Below are 25,296 nucleotides of genomic sequence, written 5' to 3'. Positions count from 1 at the left end.
GGACGGTCTTTGCCAGGACGATCAAGCCAGGACAAGGGCGAACTCTTTCAATCCAGTGTTCCAAGGCGAGGTACATCATCTTCCTGCACATCAAGGACAAAAGGAGTTAGAACAAGAGTTAATTAAAGATAGCCTCTCAACGACATCAAATTGAATATCTAGCAAGCTACAAGTGTCAGATGAGGTGGCATCCTAGTCATCATTTCTCCAATCAGTGAAGTCCATCTCAGCATGTCCAGATTCAATGTACTTAACTCATGGAAGGTGGCACAAACTCCGATGTACCTACCCCGGCTATCCATTGGTCGATTTTTCTAAAAGGGACATGTGTCCAAGCAATACAATTTTATCATTGGTCAAACATTAAATGTTATGTAATGGTTGTAACAAACCCTAATTAGGGTTTTTCATTGTTGAATCTTGGCCATTGATCTTGAATTGATCTAAGCCATCAAATTGTATTGTGGGCACTATATAAGCCCAGGCATTTCATCTGTAAAGGGGAATTAGCAATAATTAGCAATAATTTAGAATTAGAGAGAGATAGTATAGAAATAGTTGAAAGTAGTTACTGGATAGAGAGTAGAATAGGAGGACAAGGCAAGAAATTGTTGCCATTGATTGTAAACAAACTCCATTTTCATTGAAGTAATGGTGAAATATGTCGTTTTCTTGCAATTTGCATGGTTTCTTGTTGAGTCTTCAATCTTAGATGGTAGATAATTAGATGAATGGAGGAAATGTGCTTGATTGATGGTGAAATTCGTATATCCATACTACTAGCAGTTTGTTGATTGCAGACTTGCCTTGCGTAGTCAACTGGAATCGTTCAGCCTAAGCTCAATTTCGATTTGTCGCCTCTTCATTGATATACATCAACTTGGATGGTATCTATGCCTGCGGTGATGATTTGAACATCATAAAGCTTCCCATAGAAGATCGCACTAGTCTTGTGTAGATGTTCCATTGATGTCAAAACAAGACCTAGTTAGAGTTTCATCAAAAATCAATCATTGCTCCTACATTCTTAGTATTAGGATTAGATCCTCTCTTCGCCCTTATCCTTTTTCCATTTTTTTAATCTAAGTTAGTAAGAGCCTGTGTCCAGCAAAGCAGATCGGAAGTTCAATGTAAGTCCCCTTGTGATTCCAGCAAATCACATCATACCACTGGAGCTTGTCCACACATAGAGACCCTACATCAAAGAACCTTGGAGTCTACCTAACTGATCCTTTACGCGAATCTTCAGCAGTTAGAGACTATTTTCTCAAGAGAGGATAAGATGCCTATTGGTATTTTATTCTGTGTATGATTGTGTACAAAATACACGTCAACAGGTACCCTTGGGTATTTTATTCTGTGTTTGATTGTGTACAAAATACACGTCAACAGGAAGCTAGGTAGAAAAGAAGGAGATAGTATTTATTGATAATATTATAATATAGACCATAATGCATTAGTTAAGGTGTGATTTAATACAATGAGGAGAAAATTGGGATTTAATATGAAATTTGAGTAAAAGGCTGGGAGAGTCGCAGACCTATGGGAACTTAGTCGCATAAATAAAGACAGCTGTGAATTGTGAATTGGGAAGACAAATCAAATATCCATATACTGGCAGAAACATTCCCATATAACAATAGCAATGATAATTAGAGCAGTGAATTAAATAATATAATCAACAACTATCGTGTGCTATAAAAAGACACAACAATTTGAATATAGGAAGGATTAATGGATGAGGAGCACATATTGATGGATACGGAAAAACGAACAACTTAGAATACTCAAATCTGAATCGTAATAAAAATGGAAGGAATTATAAGTAAGAAGTTCTTACACACCCACACATATCCGTCAGGAATTAGTGACTATCTGATGATGGATCTAATATTAATTAAGGAGATTGCTATCAACCTAATCGTTAGTACTCAAAGTCAATTACAACGCAATAAGAAGAGCATTACTAATATCGATAAAAGATATAGATTTAGTAAGAAGGCTTAAGCAATTAGCATGATAATAAAAAAGGTGTGATCTGTATAGAGCGGTTAACATTTGTTACTAATGTAATTGATAATCATGAAGAAGTGCGATCATGAAGGAAAGTGTCTCTTTGTTACCAAAGGATGCTAACCTTTTAGTTTTGGGAATATATAAGTCCAATCGAATCACTCAATTAGGGGGAAAGATAAGCATTTTTAAAAGGAAAGAATGGTCAAGTCTGCGGGAATATATATTATGCAGTCAGCAATCAGACCAGATCAGAATTATTATTAAATTACGGGCACTAACATCGTTGTTGGGTGGTGTGAATGGGGATGTGCTTATTACGTATGCTTAATATATGAAGCCTGACAATGTTTTTACACAGAACTTAATAGTAATAGTAATATATGAATATTAATATAGATATTATTAAATATTTATAGACTGCAATATGTATGACAGGCATATTTAATATCATATATAGTGGCACGTCAGATCTGTCTGCCTTACAACCTCTAGATAGACTAATAATTACTGTTTAGGCAATGGTAGTGTTAATAATTTATAATAGGTAATATCATTGATTCATCTATTTATGTATATATATAGATATAATGTTTGACCAGACAAATAACAATATTAGACTGTAAAATCAGTATAAGAGTGAAATTACTTTGAAATATTCCTAGAATATTTATATGTATATAGGATCAATAATGGGATTAAGGAATATGTAAATGTAGGCATAAATTACGGATTGAAAAATGATAATGAAATGTAGAATGTTATATGAATAATGTGGCTATATGATGGAGGCTATTGGGAGGAAATTGCCTTAGCCTAATTCAAGGATTATGATAATCCCTGATAGGCAGTATACATTGAGTATTTATATGCATATATGTTAAGGCTTGGGTGTCAAGCTCATCCAAGAAGAGACGGATCTGGCCGGTCCTCTCTGGTAGACTTGGATGATAAGATGTATCATCCAAGGCAAGGAATTGATCATATATGATGATCTTCCTTGGTAGGCTTGGATGCAAGATGCTACATCCAAGACAGGGAATCGACATATCCTTCGATTTCCTGGTAAGGCTTGGAACCATGATGGGTTCCAAGAAGGTGGGCAATATAACCACTTAAGGACATGACCCAGTACTGCATTCGTATCCTTTTTATTAAATAAGATTTGAGACTAGTTTTAATTAAGTAATTGAAGTTTATTTGCAAATTAGATTATTTATATATATATATTTGTTGCTTTCTAACAGTTTGTTTTGCACGCCAGTGATCTCTAACTAGTAGGGACATTACATATATCGAGCAACATGAGCAAATGTCTCTTCATAATCAATTCCCTCTTTCTGAGAGAAGCCTCTGGCAACAAACCGTGCTTTGTATTTTTCAATGCTACCATCTGCAGCATGCTTAATTTTGAAGAGCCATTTTGATTTTACCACTGATTTTCCTTTTGGTTTGGGTACAATGTCCCAAACATCATTCTTAATAATGGATTGATACTCTTCTGTCATAGCATCTTTCCAAACTTGAAGATCTATAGCTTCTTCAACACTGGATGGTTCCGACTTGATGATCTCACCCATCAAAGCAACATAGCTAGAGTATCTGTGAGGTCTTTTGCTTTCTCTGAAAGTTCCCTTCGGTGCTTCATAATTCTCAGCTTCTTGAATCATTTTCTTAGCCCAAAGTGGTCTCTTTCGATTTGCATTTGTGTTATTAGGTTCATTCAAGGGTTCACTTTGATCTTCATTTTCTATCACTTCATGAGTCTCCCTCCGAATCTCAAGAGCATGATCCTCTTCCATATTTTGAGGAGTCTCTTGATCTTCTATCTCATGAGTGCTTGTGGATATTCTGAAAGCAATGTCTTCCTCAAAGATAACATCCCTGCTAAGTTCAATCAATCTTTGTCCAGGTATGTAGATCTTGTAGGCTTTAGATGTTTCACTATAGCCCACAAATGTTCCCTTCCTGCCTGAGGGCTCTAACTTAGACCTCTTTTCCTTAGGTACATGAATGTAGACTAGACAACCAAAGATTCTTAAATGACTTATTTCGGGTTTGATTCCAGTGAATGCTTCTTCAAGAGTTTTGTTATCTAGAAGTGAATGAGGACACCTATTCTGGATGTAGACAACAATCCTAGAGGCTTCAGCCCAAAATGAAGTTTCTAAGTTTTGATCATACATCATGGCTTTAGCAGCTTCAACAATAGTCCTATTCTTTCTTTCTGCCACCCCATTTTGTTGTGGATTATAAGGAACTGTAAACTCCCTCTTAATCCCAACATTAACACAAAAGTCCTTGAACATTTATGAAGTATATTCCCCCCCATTGTCTGTTCTTAATGTTTTGATTCTATATCCTGACATGTTTTCTATGAGAGTTTTGAATTCCTTAAATCTCATAAGGATTTCTTCAGACTCTTTACATTTTAAGAAATATATCCATGTTTTCCTAGAGAAATCATCTACAAAGATAATATAGTACAAGAATCCTCCTATAGAGGCTACAGACATGGGTCCACATAAATCAAAATGAATGAGTTCTAGTATATTTTTTGATTTACTATTACTATTGTGAAAAGTCCCTTTTGTATTCTTTCCCAAGGCACAACCCTTGCATGTTCCTTCATGTTTTGGTTTGAGCTCAAGTAAGCCTATTACCATTTTCTCTATGGAAGGAAAGGCACGAAAGTGGAGATGTCCTAATCTTCTATGCCAAATCTCGTTTGTATTAGTAGATTCATGTATAAGGGCTTGAGAGGGAGAAGTACAAAGTTTATAAAGGCATCCATGTCTAACCCCAATCATATGAGCCCTTTTTATGGTTGAGTTCTTGGGCCAGGCCAGGACTTTCCCTTCCATAAAGGTTATTTTGTATCCTTTATCTTCAAGTGCCGAGATGGAAACAAAGTTTCTCTTTATCCCAGGTACAAACAATACACCTGTAAGATGAAGAGAGATGCATGACTTTAGATTTATGGTGCAGGTTCCAATTCCTTGTACTGGATAGTTAGTACCATCCCCAATAGTCACTTCCTCATCTGAATTCTTCACTAGATTGTCTAGATGTTCTCTGAATCCGGTGATATGACGTGATGCCCCACTATTAATTATCCAGGTGCTAAGGCCTGTTGATACTTGGCTTGATAAGACTGAATAGAAAACAAGTTTCTCGGAATCATTTTCCAAGCTAGCCTTCTCAACTTCAGCAATAGAGGCTTGAGGTTTTGGCATATCTGGACACTTCATAGCATAATGTCCATACTTGTCGCATCTAAAGCACTGCACTTGAGACATGTCCCTTCTTCTTTTAGATGAGCATTCCCCATTTGCACTTTTGTCCTTTCTTTTGAAGTTCCTTTTCTTACCCTTCTTGTGAGAATGAGAGTTTAGCACATGAATGTCTTCATTTGTGGTACTTTGATTAATCCCCCTTGTGACTAATCTGGATTCTTCTTGAATACAATCTGTTTTTAATCGATCGAACTTGGGAAGCATTGAACGAGCACTTATTACCTGAATAAATGATTCCCATGATGTTGGGAGTCCATTTGTAGTACCCCTTCTCGATCGGACTTATTAGACTGATATTATGTTGCAGTTTACTATTCAGTTGACACTTTATTGCTTGACATTATTCAGACGTATTTGATATTATTTCATGTTTATCTGGATACTAGATGCATGAGTTATTTTCAGTATTTCAGTACTGGTAATTTGTAGTATTTCATGGATTATTGCTTTGTACTGACATCTTACTTTATCTAGGCGATGTGTCATATATATGTTGCGTGTCTACAATTGTATTGGATGCAAGGGGACGATTTTCCTTCACTCATTTCGGTGAGACAGGGAACGCCGCGAGTCTCCTTCATCGGTGTGCATGCCGTGTACTCTATATTTATATGCATGCATGTGTGATTCGATGATGCAGGATATTGCAGGTACAAGTACCGGGTAGGTACGGGGTATCGTCTCCACCTGGCTTCACAGGTCTGAGCGTGCCTTATATATCCGATGGGAGTGGAGGAGATAGCTGTTGACCCTAGTTCTTACCCTTCGTCTACTCTTGTGAGTGTCGTCAGTCGGTCGTCCATCCCTTTTCTTCGACTTTCGAGTCTTCTTGCATTTTCTCAGTTTGCGTACCATAGTGGTTCGGTTATTTATTTAAGTTTAAGTTGTCATTCATTGTTGGTATAAGCAATTTATTCATTATTATGCCTTTATGTCTTGAACCTAGCTTAATTGGTTAATTTATTAGATTTAAATCTATAGTTGTTTTGTTTTGGAAAAGTAATCATGTTTAAATCAAATGGAAGAAGTAAAATAAATAAAGTTAATTGCTTTTAATAAATACAAAATAAAGTTAAATTATTGATTTCTATTTTAGTTGAAAAGTTGATTAAATTTCTAAATGTGAGAAATGTTTTTTTTTTTCAAAAAAAAGAAATTCCCATTTATTTTTGGAGGAATATGGAAAAAAGTCAATTGTTTTTATTTAAATGTATTTTAATAGAAAAATATTTCAACCTAAAAGATTAGGTTAAAATATTTTTCCTATTTACCCTTGTAAATATTTTTGGAAGGATATGCTTGTTTGGAGGAGAAAACAAAATTCTGGAAAAATTTCTTGGAAGGAGGATTTGGGTTTTGTTTTGGCTTGGAATTCTGTTGAAGCTCACAATTTCTTCTTGGGAACTTCAGAGGTTGGTTGAATTCTTCTTGTTTATTTAAAAAAAAAAATCCATGCTTCTTTTCAATTTCTGATTGTTGTTAAAAGTTTAGTTTTATAAGTATTGGGTTATGAATTTTTGTTTGCCATGAGATTGTTGAAAAAAAAAAATCCCATCAATTTGGTTATCAAATTTCAATCCCAAACTCTCCAAGCAATTTCATAATTTAAATTATATTTTTTCATTTTGTTTATGCAAGAAATTCATTGTTCCTGGTGTTTGTAGTTGGGTTATTTTTGTGTTTTTGAGTAGAGTTATGCTGGCAAAATTTTGCCAAGATTTTCCCCAAATAGTTTCTTCTTGGTGATTTCCAGATTGGAAAAATAATTCTAAGTTAAATTTCTTCTTGTCCATTCTTGTTTGGGCAAAAAAATCAATTGGGGAATGGAGATCAAGCTTGTTCCCATTCAATTTGATTTTAGGAATGAATTGGTTTGATTTGAGAGACTTCTTCCTATCACTGTTTTTTTTTGTCTCAGAGGTTTTATTGCTGGTAAAAATTTTATTACCAGTGACTTATTTGATATCTCTATTTGTTTAAAATGTTTGTTAAAAAAAAAATTAATTGGGGATTGTTTGTTATTTTTTTTTTAAACAGAGATTTTCATCTCTGTATTTCAATTTTGATTCCTTAGAATGTTATCAGAATTTCTTTTAAAAAAAAAATTTAATTTAATAGAAAAAGAAAAAAAAAAATTAATTAAAATGGAGTCTGGGGCAGTGGCGGGGAGCTGGGCTCAACCCAGCCCACGCACCCCTTCCCCTGCAGCTTGCTGCGTCCCCAAGCTTGAGGTTGCAGCAAGCGCTGCTACCTCATGCTTGGGGCAGCAGCACTTGCTGCCGTGGAGGCCTTGGGCCTCACGTGAAACTTCTTGTTTTATTTTTTTTAAGTTAAAAAAAAAATAATATATTAATGTTAAAATATAATAATTAATGTTATTTTTAATAATAAATAATAATGTTATTGTTATTTAAAGGAATAATAATAATATTGATATTATTTAATATTAAATAATAATATTAAAGTTATTTGTTAGTAATAATGATATTAATGTTAATTAATATTACTTCTATTTAGTGATTAGTTCTATTTTTCTTTGTACTTTGGAAAATATATAAAAATAAATGGAAGTTATTATTAACTTTTGGAATAAAAGTGAAATTGGTTAAGTTAAATATTAATTTTCTTTATATAAGTAATGTAATATAATCATATGATATTATATTCAATGAATATATATTATATTGGGATTATTTTATATTATTTTATATATCTGTTTAAATTTGATGTAAGTGTTGACTTGGTTATGGTCGATTTGGGTAAATTATAATTTAATCATAATCAATTGATTGGGGGTTTAAAATTTTAAATGTGGTTCCAATTCAACCTTATTAGACATGTGACTTCACCGTTTCTTTATGTTAAATAGATGCGATTTCTTTATTTCCAGAAATCTTTATTGCAAGTATTTTATGTTGTTGACTGCTTAAAAGAAAGATTGCTTGTGTAGGATCTTGTGTTAATAATGTTTGCAGTCTAGTTGTTTAAATGTCGTTGCAATATTGTTAAAATTGTCATTATGTCGTTGATGTTTACCCCTTAGTCAGGTGTCGATGTTTAAACCTTGAGGATGTGAGCCATTATGTGTTATGTTCCTAATGGTCAATCCTAGGTTTGTGACTATGAGTCCTTCACCTGTGTTATGTCTGGATTAGATATGGCTGTCAGTCCCACCATAGAGTTCTCATAGAGAGTCTTATCCAGTTAGTGTCCTAGTACAGAGAGTGGCTTTCGGGCGGGGGCCGCACCCAAAGTGGATGGCAGGATAACCCCTTGAAAGTTAGCTATTAAGTGATAACCTAATAATTTGATTAGGGGGTGGGTAGTTATTAAATTAATTAAGATAATGTACCCCGCACACGGTTGAGTGCTTGTATAGGCTCAAGGTGTTTGGGAAGGCCTGGAATGGCAAACCTACCGCCTTGTCTTCACGAAAGGTTGGTAGGGTCCGCATGATACTTAGATGGAGCCAGGGGTTCAGGAGAGGTTACCAGGATAACCCAAGATGGGGGCCGGGACCTATGGAGACCTACCTAGGGTAACCATCTTAAGCCATGTGATGACACTCTCTCTTTAGGGTCACTAGTGTTTTGTGAGTTGAGTCACTTGTGTACTGCGGAGTTATGTGTACTCTTGTACTTATCTTATTGCTTGCTTGAGGGTCTTCTGCTATCTCCTAGCACGGTGGGGTGGTTCCATTATGGGATCACATGGTCGGGTGGTAGTGCCACTTCCCATCGGATATCTTGTTCTTACCTTCATGCGAGGATTGGCTTCGCCGGTGTATCTTGGTTCTTGCTTCGTGTATCAACTCATGTTCTTGATATTGTACCTTTGAGGCCCGTGTGGTCATTGTATCAGCAACTTTGTAACCTTTGTACTTTATTGTTCTATGGAAGCCATGTAATTTATGGAATGTTGTAATTTAAAGTTCATTGGATGTATGTTGTTTCAATTATCTTTCATCTTATGTATAAATGAATCATTGGAAGTATATATGTTGTAACTCTTTAAATCTATCTTATTGGAAATCAATTTATGAGTTTGAGTTATTTAATCGTAATCGACCTTCCCTATTTAGATGGATCATTGATTTAACATTGTGATGTAGTTTTATTTAGAAGTAATCTTCGTTGGTAACCCTTTAGGATGTCAATGATAGACTTCCGCTTGTGTTACTATTTGTGCAAAGTATAATTAATACACTTATCTTTAAAAAAAAAATTATTTCACCCTTTAGTTGCCTTGTAGTGTTGCAATCCTTTAGGGTTCCTGGCGGGGCATTACACCATTTAGAGTGAGCATTGTTAACTCTTTGCTTTTGATTTGATGGCCAATGGTAGAGAGATGGTCCCTTAGCTCTGTTATCCTTATAAAGTATGATGTAACTGATTCTCCTTTATTCATTTTCACATGATGAAGTTGTCTTTTCAGTGTGAGAGCCCTCTGGTGTTGTTTATCTCATACATGCTCTCAAGGGATTTGAACATGTGGCATGAAATGTCAAACTTAGAGATAATTGGAACAATGTGATCTCTAACGGCAACTACTAACACCTTCATGGCTTTGCTATTATTTTTGTTCCATTGAAGTTTCTCATTTTCTTCATCTAGTTCACATACAACTCCTTTTACAAATGAATCTAATTCATTCTCTTTCAAAGTAAGCATAATCCCAAACTCCCATGATACAAAGTTTGAGGCTCCTTCAAGACGATCTTCAAATCTAACTCCGCTTGCCATTTCGAAGAAAGGAATGTGATTTTCTAGGATTCAATGATAGTCTTGATGATTTTTAGTTTCAAATCTGATCAGATCTTCCTTAGACTGGCTCTAATACCGTGTTAAAGTAATCAGATTTATTTTTTGTTATTGCTTTGTCTATTTGAATATATTTATTAACTATGTCTTCAATAATATCGCTAAGATAATAAGAATACTCTTAGTTCAATTTTGATCAGAATACATTAGATGTCTTTGGCTTGCACTTGTAGATTTATGTGTTTGCCATTTGAATCGATTTCATCCATATATATGTTTGGTTAGATGTCTTATGAATAGACATGCCTCCACATGAACATAGTTCACGTGGAGTCATGTCTCTTCATAGACATACTTCATAAACAGCGATGAACGATTCAGTTATCGTTTTATATTAAACGCATGTTAAATACCGAAACATTTTAGCAGAATGATCGATTATATTGATCATTCCATTGATCAATATATCGATATTCATAAACCGATTCTTATAATCGAATCATGATTGTAGTCCGTATAACATAGACATCAATTTCCATGATCGATATTGGTTTAGACTTCTTAATCAATACAAACAGATTCATCGGTTTACATAGTCGACTTCATTAATGGTTAAGCACATAATGATCTTTAATCGATCCATTGATTGATTCTCTTTATCATTTAATCATAGATCGGTGATGATGATGATTATAATCGTTTCCAGAATAACATGATTTATATAATAATCATGTGTGTATATTTAATTATATATATCTATATATATCATTAAATATATATATACATGATTATTTATAATCATGATTTAACATCATCAAGGTAAATACATCAATCAACTATGTGAAAGGATAGATATCAATTGTTCACTTGTATGACTTCATTGGTTAGATTAATCTGACCGAAGCTAAAATCATCAACATTTGGTATTTTATTATGTGTTTGATTGTGCATAAAAACACATCAACAGGTGCCAACAAACCGTAGAATCAAGGAATTGCAAATCGGCATTTACAATGTCTTGATAAGGGGAAAGCATTCTTAAGCCCAATTATTGTACTATCTAATTATATCATGATAATCTAACCATCAAATTTACAGCATTCATGATGAAAAGGAAGAGTAACCTTGGCATGAATGGGAGCCATTCTACTTGTTAGATAGCTTGTTGCATTTTCGAGGCAAAGCCAAAAAATATGTAAACTTTCATGCCACCTAAATATTCAATTAATGAGAACCATTGCACATTACAGATGTTGCCATGATTCATCCTTGAAAACAGCATCTACAACAAAGATGTCAAATTTCAGTCCAAAAGGAGCCACAAAACCAGTAGAGGAGCTGTTGCTCATATGTACTGGTTATAGTCCATCCATAGTTAAGAAAAAAATAACAAATCTAGATGACATCATGGCTATTTGGAGCTCTTCTTTAGTAATTAATCATCAGCCAGCATGCACAGTTTAAAATCAATCTGCTCTTGTGAGAATGCTCTTAATATTGTGGTGTCCTTTTTCTCCAATTGGGACTATACATAATAATCAAGTGGTTTCTACCATCTACTGCAATATTTATCACCAATGCATGTGAATCTTCCATCTACATTTGATCTTTTATAAAATGGTGCTATCTACCTATAGTTTTATGCCTGATATATATATTGTAGATAGACAAATAGATATCATCGATCTTAATCATGATTGTAATGACATCACAATCAGAAAACATCACATGTAAAACAACTACTTGCTTGTGGACCATTATTTTCAAAATCTAAGGAAACATGTTTACTTCTAGGAATATACCACTACCCTACAATCATTAACTCACGTGTAAGCATGTAGATAAATTCCTGGATTAGAACTAAATTTCTTAATATGTCAATTCATTTCTGCTATAATATCAAAAAGAACAATCTTACCATAATCTAGTCAATTAAATCCTGTCCACGTAGGAAATCGATCAGATATTCAAATATATTGAACTAATAACTCAATTACGCTCACAAAAATTTCTTCTTAATATTAAGGTTCTTTGGTGATTCTGTGAAAGCTTTCTTACCATAATTCATTCAAACAAATTCTATGTCCCCTCATGCGCAAGATAACAATGTACACAGGGAAATAGATGACACCAATCACTAATAAAAAAGGATGCAGATAATTGCATACCTTTTGGAATTATCATTTGAGAGGAGGGTAAATATCCTTGTAAGGAGTGAAAACGCACTAGAAGACCACCACTTTTTGATTTATCAACCTTTCCTTCATATATTTCACCACTCTTTTCATATTTCTTTGCTTTCTCCCAATCAGCAACTCTCTAATCCTTCACAAAATATAAATATCAGCTCCGTCCAACACTCATATGAAGAAATGATTGCATTAATACTAATGATACACTATTCAAATGATGTATAGACAAGAATTCTTAATGTAAGCTCATCTCCTTATGGTCAACGGCTTCAATATTATCCTCTCTGAAAACTATATCTGACGTTAAAATGAAATACTATTTAAACAATAACTAAAAAATTTAGTAGAAAATTTTGTTACAAATAAAAGAAAGTATATTTTATTATTGAGAAAGTGCAGCATAATTTCCTCACATACTGCATTGGTCCTTTGACCATGTTGACTGTTATTTCTTAACAGAAATCTTAGGTTATAATTTGAAAATGAACATACAAAAAAAACTATAATTTGAACCTATGGCCTAAGTGTTAAATGAAGTATTAAGTACTTGTTAAACTTCAGCAAACTTTCCAGCATTAACATCAAGAAATCTCAGTGGAAAGCTGCTATAGGTGACAACCTTTAGATTGTGCATATGATGAACTATTGTATTATTAGTGTTTTAATTTGTCTGCCGCTGCCAGAGAAACGGGAATCGCCCGAAATCACCTGAACTCAACGAATCCTGAGCCAAGTGAGTCTCGGCAAGTCCAAGGGGCTTGGACTCGGACTCGGCCGAGTCTGGGGTCCAGACTCGCCTAGACTCGGACTCGCCCAGACTCGGCCGACGGTATGAAATTTTAAGTTTAAACAAAACACAACTTCGATTATGTTTTCAATTGAATTTTTTTTGTTTATATTATGCTTTTAGCCTAAAAGTGGACTTCATTTAATTCATTTGGCAAAATAGGAGGAGAAAGGTGAGTTGTGAGGAGAAACAAGGGTTCATTGAAGGAAAAACGGCAAGGAGGAAGCTCAAGATTTCGTCCATAAATCAAATTGAGGCTGCATTATACTTTCATTTGGTGCATCAAGAGTTGGAAAGGAAGAGTTTGCATCTCATTTCAAGCTTGTTGTAAGAGGTAAGATTGATTTTTTGAGTTTTTTTTTGTTTCTTGTAAGCAAAAATTTCATTGTAATTTGTTTGATTAATTTTCTATTCATTTCATTTGAAAGTTTTACATTTTCTTCCAAAATCTAATGTAGGTAAGCCATAGGATTTGTAAATTTCTTTAAAAAATAAAGTAGGGTTTGAAATTTTGAACAAACTCTACATTTTTTTTTTTTAAACTTACAAACCCTACCTTAGTACCTACATTAGTTTTTTTTTTAAAATGTACAATTTTTTTTATATTAATTTATGACAATGCACAAATTCTCAAATATTAATTTTTTTGTATTTGTAATAATGTCTTATTGCAGAAACCTTGACTTTTTTATTTGTCTCAATTTTCACATTACAATCATACAATGTCTACTTCTAAACTCCCAGTTAGAAAGGACCCCGCTTGGAAATATCATGAAGATTTTCCCAGGCAAAAAAAAGGACAATCAAAGTGTAAATTTTGTAAAACGATATTCCATGGAGGAATATATAGATTAAAATACCATCTTGCCGGCATACGTGGCCATGATGCCAAACCATGCACATTAGCAACTGTTGAGGCTACACGTGAGTGCTATGTGCAACTTGAAGCACTTGAAGAAAAGAAGGAAATGGTGAAGAAGCATAAGGAGGATTTGGCGGGCATTGGTTGTGTTGGAGGGCCTTCTTCCATGCCTCCATATTGTCCCAGTGCTAGTGCTTCTGCTTCTACTAGTGCTCATGGTCCTGACACTGCCAATGGTAGTGGGAGTGTTAGCATTGGTCCTAGAATTCATAAATCTAGGCTGGATTCCTACTTTAAGCCTCGCACTACTCCTGGCTCCCAACTGTCGCTTGAGAGCATGGGTTGGAACAAGGAGGTCCATGACACCGCTAGATTGGCTGTCAGCAGGTTTTGGTACTACTGCACTATTCCATTTTTTGCAGCCAGGTGAATATTTTTTGTTTGATTGTTTTAATATTTATAGTTTGATTCTTTGTTTGATTTTTTGTTGTACATAGTACATACTTATCTCATTTAATTTATTTGTGACAGGTCTCCTTATTGGCAGGAAATGGTTGATGCCATTACCATATGCAGGGCGAGGTTCAAAGCCCCTTCTGAATCTGATTTAAGGGGGCCAAATTGCAAGATCAACACCAGATATGGAGTAGGACAGGTTGCACCATCATGACTAATGGTTGGACAAATAGGAGAAATAGAACTCTCCTTAATTGTCTTGTTTCTTCCGTAGGTGATTGATTAATTTTAATTTCATTTAGTCATTAATTTTTTTTTAATTTTTATTTAATGATTTATTGAATGATCATTGATCTTGCTTTATTTTTAATTTTAGGGGGCACCGTTTTCATCAAGTCCATTGATGCCTCCGCACTTTAGGAAGTTAGCCTTTGGCTACAATATAAGCACAATTAGAAAGGCTGAAATGTCTTTCTCTCTCAGCTGCAAATTTGTCTTCGAAAGAAGACTTCACAAATTAGGTGTTGATGTAGATTCTGTCATGATATCCCCTTTGAAGCTTCATCTTGATCTACTTAAATACTTTTTTAATCCCAACATCTAGAAGCTTCTAGAAGTGACTTTATGGAAATAATATTTAATTAGTCACTTTATTATATTAATTAAATATAAAGTCATCTTTAATTTTTAATTTATTTGATAACTTTATAAATAATTAGCTTAATATTATTAATTAAAATAATTAATCAAGCTATCCATAAAATATATCAATAATTTGGACAACTTAATTAATTTATTAATTTCTTCTCCAAAAATGGGGACATTACAACATTCCTATGTGATGCAATAGAGGAGGTGATACATGACGTGGGTGAGGAGAACGTGGTGTAGGTAGTCACCAATAATGCAGCAAATTATGTTGCTGCAAGTAGACTTTTGATGGAGAGGCACCCCACTATATTTTGGTCTCCATGTGTCACCCATTGCATTGACCTCATGTTGGAGGATATTGGGAAACTCCCATGGATTAAGAGATGTGTAGAAAGGGCAAAAAATGTTGGCAAATTTGTATATAATCATTCATGGGTGTTAGCTCTTATGAGGCAATACACGGAGCAAAGGAAGTTAACTCGTCCTAGAATCACCAGATTTGCCACTAACTTCATTACATTACAATCCATTCTTCGGTTTAAGGCAGCTTTGAAACATATGATTGTTAGTGAGGAGTGGGCTTCCTCACCCTATGTTGCTACCATTGCAAGGATAGATATGGAAGATTGCATTTTTTATGAGGGAGGCTTTTAGACCCCTTGTGATGAGATTGTGAAGAAGATTTTTTTATAAATTCTACAATGTAAGTTTCTATTTTATAATTTATTATCATTTTCTCTTATTTGCTCATTTTTATAAATTACACAATATTTGCAATTTTGTAGTTTGTTAAGCCCTTGGTGGTTCTCTTGCGAGTTGCGGATGGGGAAAAGCCTGCAATGGGCTACATATATAAGGGCATGGATAGAGCAAAGGAGGCCATCAAATTCATGTATGGAGGAAATGAGAGTAGGTATCGTCCCATTTGGGATATCATTGATAAAAGATGGCATAACTAGCTTCACAGGCCCATCCATACAAAGCATATTATCTTAATCCGGCATTCCATTTCCATCGTACTTTCAAGGCAGATGAGGAGGTTCTTAGTGGGCTTTACTCAGTCATATAGAGCGGATGGCACCTGCTCATTGTACTACCGAAATCATGCAAGAGATACAGTTCTTTTCTACTGCTCAAGGGGAGAACTTCTCTCGTCCTATCTGCAAAGAAAGTAGGACAACTATGATGCCAGGTAAAAATACATTCTAAGGCATAATTTTAATTTTATTATATATTGTTAAATGAGAGTCGAGAGTGAGACTAATCTTTTTTATTTTTCTCATTTCCGATAATTGGTGCAACTTTTTTCGCCCAAAAACACCAAATATTCAGAAGTTGGACATTCGAATTTTGAGCCAACCACGCAGCGCATCTGGTTGTGAGCGCAATTGGAGTATGTGTGAGCACATACACTCCAAGAGGCGCAATAGATTATCTATGGAGAATTTGAACAATCTTGTCTTTGTTCACTACAACCTCCGCCTCAAACAGAAACGGATTGCACAGAATGATATCTCCCTATCATTCTAGAGGAGGTTGATCCTGAAGCCGAGTGGACCACTGAGGCTACAGAACCTATCTTTAGTGATGACAACATTGATTGGGTCGACCAGGCAGATAGAGAGGCTAAGGCTGTAGCCATGGCAGAGGAGGAGCAGAGAGCACGAGCAGAGATAGTAGAGCCAAAGGAAGATACAGATACTCATATACCTAATGTTGGTGAGGGTGGCATGGTGTCACAGACAGAAGCTATGGCTGCCAAATCATCCAGGACCTACCTTAGACACCTTCATAGGAGGGATGCAAGCTCCTCTGAGCCATAGGCTTGTAGTTGTTTTTACATTTGATATTTGTATGGAACATTTGATCATATGATGACATGGATTTTTTATTCCATGAGTTTTGTAATATTGTATAAATTTGACAATATTTATATATCTATGTTTGTTATTTCCTTCAGCTACAATTTGCGTTTATGCTTATGTGATTGATGTATACTTGTGTATGTAATCAAATTAGCTTCTATTTGATGATGTTATTGTGTCTTTAAGGTGTATTTAATAAAGGGTGCATGAAACAAGTTTTAAATCTTTAAAAATCTCTAAATTTCTTGAGTTTTCACTTTTGCCGAGATCAGCCGAGTCTGAGCTGATTTTTTTTTTTCCAAGTCCGAGTCTCGAGTCGAATCGGCCTTGCCGAGTCCGAGCCGAGTCCAAGTCCCATTTCTATGGCTGCTGCACAACACAAAATGAAACAGCAAACATGGTAGATTTTTTCTTTAAATTATAAGGGAAAGCTCCCTAAGACTTAATTATACCTAATACTTAAAATTATAAATAGAATGTATAAGTATGCACACTATAGAAGATTACAATGAGGTTTTTCATTAATGTATATATCTAATTGACTGTGTTTATGCCCCGGATGCATGCACCATATAGTAAATAGTCAAAACCTGTAGCAAGATTTTATAATTTAAAAGAGGGAAATTTATCAAGACAAGACCAGTACACAGCTGTAAACAAAGATGTGAAGGAAAAAATCAAATCAATGTTGATTACTAGCTAACTTGTAGACCAAAAAATCTACATCAACAGGAAAGAACTAAATGTATAATGCAGTTAAGCACCCAGGTGTCTAAAGAAAGACAGCCAATGTAATATCCCCAATTAAATATATTACCAATTCAAATAAATTAATAAACCACGGCAAGATCTGATGCAAATTATGATATCCAACAAATGTGTAATTACTGCCAACATAAACTGAAATATCCACAAATTTCATCAATGTTCAAGCAACTAGTTTGACATAAAATATGTATCAATAAAACTTAACAAATTCCATACAACTTAGCAAAATTGTAACACAAACTAGCAACTCGTCAATACCGAAACTACACCAAATTAATCCAGAATGCTTGCAACTTAATATAATGATATGAATCTTATTTTTGCATCAAGTAGGACTGTTATGATAGTCATTACAATATCATGGAACAGCAAAAATCCCTATAGTAAACTAGTGAGTGACACAAACAACAATTCTGATCCTGCAAACACACATAGAACCAAACTAGCTGAGCTGCATTACTCTTTGAAGCTTCGTTGTAACCTCTGAATGAGATCACCCTCATGTACCAAAGGGGTTTCATCCTCCAATACCTCCAACCAATGAGTTTTTGTCTACTGATTGCAATCTCCTATGGGTTTGTCCACAGAATTAACTTGAACACAAAGTGCTCCAGCAGATAAATTGACATAAGATGAGATGCTTTCCCAAATAGAAATATTAAAGTTTTATATCTTACAACCCAAACTTGGGCACCCAAAATCTCACACCCATTTTGGAGGGAATCTAGGCCCAGAATATAAAAAACTATAAGTTACATAAAGAGGTCAACCCTAAAGGCCTTACAAGAAATAAATAATCTTATTTGAATTGTTATCCACGAAACTAAATTAATAAAAAATGGGGCATGACAACTCCACCCTTCCCAAATTGTTTGTCCTCAAGCAATGCAAATTGGGATGCTCAAATATTTCAGGTTCCTCCCAAGTGACATCCTCGACAGATAGATTCTTCAATTTGATCAGATATTATGTGATGCTCTTGATTCCATCACTTCTTCTAAAATCAAGATCAACTTAACCTCGTCATCCAAGTTGTTTAAGCAAGAAACAAGGAAAACATTATGAATCCTTCTATTTTGTGGAAATTCCAACTCATAGGCCACTTCACATGTCCTCTTCACAATTTCATAGGATCCATAGTATAGAGGTTTGAGCTTCTCAACTCCACTCTTCTTAATAATAGTCTTCTTATATGGCTACAATATCAAGAAAACCATATCACCCACCTTAGAACATCTTTCTAACGTTTTTCGATGAGCATAAGTCTTATGTTGATTTTGTGCTTATTGCAAATTAATCTTTTCCTACCCTCAATGTTTCTTGGCTTTGATTAATCAAACCACCTGCTACAAGTAATCTACCTTCTGAAAACAACAAATTAGAAAAAGAAAGTGCATAATAACCATATAAAGCTCTTAAAGATGACACACCAATGGACATGTGATGTGAAGTATTGTAGCAATATTCACCCAAGTGCAACCTCTTGATACATGCAATTTGCTGATTTGAAACATAATTTGTCAAGTGCCCCTCAATCCACTTATTCACAATTTCTATTTGACCATCATTTTGTGGATGGTATTTACTACTTGCTGTGAGTTCTGTACTTGTCAACTGAAAATTTTATTTCCAAAAAGAACAAATAAGTCTATTATCCCTGTGACCAGCAATGTTATTGGGCAAGCCATGTAATCTACATATCTCCTAGAAAAATATATTTTCTATTTGAGGTGCCTTGAAATCTGAAGCAATAGCAATGAAATGTGCATACTTTATCAATCTATCAACCACAACATAAATAGTCTCTACCTTGTACTTTAGGAAGTCCTATGATGAAATCTATGGATAAGCTCTCCCACTTTTGCTCAAGAATCAATATAGGTTGAAGTAAGGTCTGTTGGAATGGTTTGTTCTCCTTTGTTCTGTTGGCAAGTTATGCACTCTATAACATGCTAATGGATATCCTCTTTCAATCCCTTTTATGGAAACCTCTCTCAGATGTCTTGTAACACCCTTGATGCCTTGCTAGTGGAGTATCATGAAAGGGTTTCAAAATGCTAACCTTGATTTTAACTTAGGCAACAAAAAAAATTGTTTTTGTAGAGGATCAGCCCTTCCCTCACAATATACCTGTCATCTTTCACAACCTTGTCAAGTATATCAGCAGCTAATTTGTTTTTTACATAGTCAACAATAATGGAAATTTTCCAATTAGTAGAAATAGTAGAAAGTGAGCATAGAGTGGGTCTTTTGGAAATTGCATCAGCCACAACATTTTTCTTACCTTTCATGTATTCTATGTCAAAGTCATAAGCTTGCAACTTTCTTACCCACTTTTGTTGGCATTCATTCAAATTTTCCAAGTTGCCCGTTCGGATTCAGGCACCAATTCAAATTCAAAGAACCGGTACGCCGGTACAGCAAAATTTTGAAAAGGGGTTTGGGTTCGTTAGTACAAAAACATGTAAAGTTTATATATATATATGCAGCCTATAAACATGAATTAAGATTAGCATGTCACATAGCATCATATAAACAACAAAACCAACATAAACTTGTAATCATAGCATCATATACATCAAGTTTAATATCAAAATGACAAAATATTCAAGTATCATTGTTTCAACTTTCAACAATTTAAAGTTTAATCATCAAATGGATTTTCGAATTCATCATCCTCATTCTCCTCCTCATCATTGATATTGACATTAGATGAACCAATGCCAATGCCACTTGCACTTGCACTATAAGTTTGCTCGCTATTCGAGTCATCAAATGCAACAAGTTGAGAAGTGAAAGCATCCAAATCAGTATGCTCTAGCTCTATATCCCACATCTTCGTCTCTACTTGCTTGTAGTCATGTTGCTTGTGTGAAATGAGCCAAGTTAATGTTTTAAAACTCACTTTTAGGGTTATATTTTAATTTTTGATGTGGTGGATTTCAAAAAAACAAATATTTTGCAAAAAAAACACCATATTTGGGCCATCAGACCCTCGGGTTCAACCTAGGTCCTCTTGGGTTCAACCTAGTCCGAACCAGGCATGTGAATCACGGACCCTATCCGGACCGCAAGCGAAACAGACCAGGACCGGACCGGACCAATACCAGGGGTCTAGGGGGCGAACCTTGCAACTTAGCAGTTTTTTTGCGATTCAAAAAGAATTTAAGACTATCATGCTCAGTCTTCACGAAAGGATCTTCCACAAACCAACTATTGTCTAAACTTTTCCAATGCATGCATAATTGCCAACATTTCTTTATCATAAATGGAGTAGCCTCTTTTCAATTTACTTGATTTTCTGCTCCCAAATGCAACTGGGTGCCCCTTCTGAGTTAGGATAGTCCCAATCCCTTCTCTAGATGCATCACACTCAACAACAAAAGGCGATGAGAAATCAAGAATAACAAGTATAGGGCATGAGCTCATTACCTCCTTAAACTTGTCAAAGATTTTTTGAGTAAAGCTCCTTTCTTTGTCAAATCAATCAAAGAAACAACCAACTAAGAGAACCCTTTCACAAATCTCCTATAACAACATAATACCTAGTTCAAACATGATCGGAAAGTGGTTGGAGCATTAGTGAATCCAAAAGGCATGACCAAAAATTCAAAGTGTCAATAATGACACATGAAAGTTGTCTTCTCAACATCTTTATCTCTCTGGCGGATCTAATGGTATCATGATTTCAAATCAGTTTTAGAGAAGTACATCTATCCTTGGAATAGGATATCTATTCTCAACGGTCTTCTTGTTTAAGGCGTTGTAATCAATGCACATCCACATAGTGCCATCCTTTTTAACACGAACTACCAAAGATGCAAATGGATTGGAGCTAGATCTTATGAAGCCCACCTCAAGAAGTTCTTTGATAGCCATCTAAATTTCTTCTATATATCCTCTTGCATGACAGTGTGGTGTAGTTATAATAGGTTGGACCCCTTGTTCTAACTCTATAACATGCTGAAATCCTCTATCCAATGGAAGCCTTAGAGGCATATCATTGAAACCCATGCTATGCTTATCTAAGAAAATATTGAATGTCAATGTAATAAGTAGTACCTTTATTAGTTGATGGAGGCTTTGTGGGAAGAATCAAGCAACTTGCTGCCCATGCTACTTGGCCTCTACAGAAAATTACCTCTATATTTTTGCTATCACTATCCAAGGAGCTCCATTTGAGATCGCTCTAACTACGATGATCTTCCCATCTATTGTGAACTTAAGCTCCATAGTCTATCAATTTTTTATATACTACCATAAAGAATACAACCATTCTACACCCAAAATCATATTATTATCTCCAAAACCAACCACATAAAAGTTGTCTCATAATTAAGATCTCCCAAAGTTATACTTGTTTTTGGGAAATATAAATGTGTAGATATTTAGAAGAAAGAACCCCCTAATGCCCAACATACTCTTCAATCACTCCCAACTACTATAAATCTCACACATTGGTATCCTCAAACCCTACACCTTGACCGTTGTAGCATCCAGCACTTCACAAAGATTGGCAGCTAGCACTGAGAGCATTTGCTGCATCGAAAAACCCTTCTCTATATGGCATCCACTTTTTAGAAATAACATAAGCAAAAATCTACAAGATACTCTGAAATTTGTCTCTACAAGAGACTTCACAAAGCTCCAAAATTTCAATCATTTAATCCAAAACAAACCTGAAAACTGCTTTTTGCACAAATGCAAACCTTTTCTAGATTTGCCTCCAAAGATGCACCATGAACGAGGGTTTTCATCCCCATTCAAACCTTTAGCTTGGACACTTCCATAAGGAGTACAAAAAAGAAAAGAAGAAAAAAAATAAGAAATTTGATTCTGATTCTAAGTCCGATGTAGGTTGCAAGATGGTTATAGGTGCCATGGTGATGTAGTATGCAGCCTTGTTTGCTATTAATTTTTGCACTTCTTACACTCACTGTAATTACTTCAAATAATTTGCTTGCAATGTATTGTTTTCAATTTAAGTGTTTCGAGAAATAGAAGGAGATGCAGAAGAATTTTCCACGACAATAATACATTGCATCAATTGAAATAACAGAAATAACTTTCCAAACAATACTTTTCCAGGAAACCCTCAACCAAAATTTATTTCAGAATTAATTTCAGATCTGAAATACAAATGTTTCATGAAAAAATGAACTACACAGATCATAAAATTGCTTTATTAAGCCATTTCAAACATACCTAGAAAATTTGATTGACTTTGATAAATTACCGTATTTGCAACCAGCTCCAACAAGCTCCCAGAATTGGGCGCCACAGCCAATAAAAGAGTTTTCTTTGCTGATAAAACTAAAAGACAATGCAATAGGAATCCTATACACCACTCTTAAGCAAAACAATCAATGAAAAAACGCAACTGGAAGCTCCAAAACCTCAATGCCACACCCAAGAAAGGTACGACCAGCTGCAAGAATGGTATGGCCAGCCAAGGAAAACACAAGCAGCAAACGATTCCTCAAAATCTCCCTTCAATTGGCGTCCACAAGTCTGATGTGCAAAAATATCTAGCAAAACTGAATACGAAACTCCAAAAATAAGTTCAACTGTGATTCTTGTATGAAACCACCAAGAAAACCTCCAGATTGGATCTTTCACTAACATAGAAGATGTCCCTTGCAAGGGTTTTCGTCCTCACAAACCCTGAGATGGACCAAGTCCAATCTTCAAAACCATGCAGGGTTTTCTCAAAGAAAATAAGTTTTATATTTTCAAAATAATATTATAAATTCTAAATCTGAAATATATATCAAAATTATAGTACAAGGATAAAATAATATTTGTAATTAATTGTGAGTATAGGATATTTATTTTAAGCAAAAATAAGGAATTCTAGAACGTGACATTACATTCGAAGACCACCCTGCTGAGTATAGGATATTAGCGTCCAATGCTCGAGACACAGTGTTTTCTTTTCATTTTTTACAGGCATACCAAGAGTCAAGATAGGTTTCGTAACCACAAGAAAGTGCTGACATAATGTATTTCAGGGATTTGAAGAGTTTTATAACCTTTTAAATCTCCAACTTCATGTATTTCGCATCTCGACAAGTTAAATAGGTTTTAGAACCACTCAAGAGCTCTAACAAGTGCTTGATGTTTTCCTTATATGCATTCCTTTGTATTTATAATAAGACATGTAAAGCACATCAGGTGCCACCATTAGTTTCAAACTATTATAAATCTCTGACAAAATTATAACAATGAACCTTTCACCATTTTTCTGCAACATTAAGATAAGCTGCGAAAGTATAATCAGGAGCCAACAAAGATTATGTATCAACTCCATAAATTTCATAACTTTCAACTAGAAGCACATTTTTTCTCGAAAATTGGCCACGTTGCATAGACTATACCATGAAGTCCTTGTATATTTATTTTGCTCCAACCTAAATGAAACTCCCAATTTAATTGTTTTTGCAAACCACTGGCGAGAAAATGTTATTTTAATTTCTCCCAAAGGAAAAGTAATTTGGTTCCAAAAAATTGCCATGTTGTGTGCAATAGAGACATGATCATCTCTGTCAAACGATTTCAATGCAGCTCAAACAGATCCTTAGATTAGATTGTTTTCATGAATTACTGCACTACACAACTATTTCCAATACGGTGATTGAATGAATGAGAAACTCTCCTTCCGACTGAAGCTCAAATTCAAAGCTTGATGCAATTAACCTCTACACACTTCATCAACTTAGTTATCATAATGGGTTCGATACATAACAACCATTGCCAATTTCGACACAAAAGTTTAAAATTTGGGCGAAATCAAATATGAGGCTAACAAATGGTAAATTCAAACTTGTAAAATTAACTACGCCAGGAAAAGATGGGTAACAAAATAGGGATAAGTTCGTCTCTCCTATACTGGAATTTCCTGGTGGCTATGCCAGAGTTTCATCAAAGATTTACCTCAGATTTTTTTTAAATAACAGTTGCTCTTTTCTGTTCTTTGAAGAAAATCACTAATAAGTCAGGAAGAACATTTTAATTACCTGTAGTACAATTTTGGAAGCTTTTAGCAGCTTGCCGTCTGTTTCAGTTACTTCTGCACTTATTTTCGCCTTATTTGATTTGGCAGAAGCCCGCACTGTAAGCCAATTTTCTCCTCTTGACCGGACCCTCAATATGTAACTGGCTTTCTTTGCATTACAACGTTTGGCCCAAATGGTTGAAGAAACAATGTGTCCCCGAGAAATGCTACACGAAGAACATGATACACCTGGGGTGACAAAATGTCTTGCAGATCCCAAAGAAATTATCATTTTTCCTGCTGACATGCACCTTGTTCTGCTTCAACCCAAATTAGCTACTCCTAAGTAATTCTCCTTTATGTTTGTGAGTGTTAAATTGCAATGTGGATAAGAGATTCCTGAAGAATGGGTGAGGAGTTTTGCTTCTGTCCACAAAATCATCATTGAAAATGAAATAATATATGTAGCTGTCATCAGGACAAACGTATCACTTCTGAGCCACCGAACTGAATTGCCGACTTCCTTTTTAGAGGTAACTTTTCAATTACGTGATGATTAATGGGAATTGAATAGTATAGGGGAAAGGACCCAGTAGTCGTGCACCCTAACTTCACGCTTCTCAAAATCTTATTTGAAAATTTCGAATCACTC

The 25,296-nt window shown here is 35.0% G+C and overlaps 1 protein-coding gene across 2 annotated transcripts in view; it reads right to left on the bottom strand.

The window, feature by feature from the left end:
* The window catches only part of LOC131036786 (uncharacterized), a 193,281-nt gene extending 168,206 nt beyond the window's left edge, over window positions 1–25,075 (bottom strand). The window contains exons 1-2 of one of the 2 annotated variants that reach the window (XM_057968776.2): window positions 24,667–25,075; window positions 12,238–12,394 (exon numbers count right to left, since the gene is read on the bottom strand). In XM_057968776.2, the coding sequence (XP_057824759.1) occupies window positions 12,238–12,253 (16 nt within the window). In that variant the 5' untranslated portion in view covers window positions 12,254–12,394; window positions 24,667–25,075. The remainder of the gene's footprint in view (window positions 1–12,237; window positions 12,395–24,666) is intronic. The other variant, XM_057968774.2, reaches the window with a different exon arrangement.
* Window positions 25,076–25,296: the final 221 nt, after the last annotated feature.

The sequence above is a fragment of the Cryptomeria japonica genome, chromosome 5 (assembly GCF_030272615.1).
Source record: "Cryptomeria japonica chromosome 5, Sugi_1.0, whole genome shotgun sequence".
NCBI classification, from domain to species: domain Eukaryota; kingdom Viridiplantae; phylum Streptophyta; class Pinopsida; order Cupressales; family Cupressaceae; genus Cryptomeria; species Cryptomeria japonica.
This window is presented reverse-complemented; position numbering and strand designations above follow the sequence as displayed.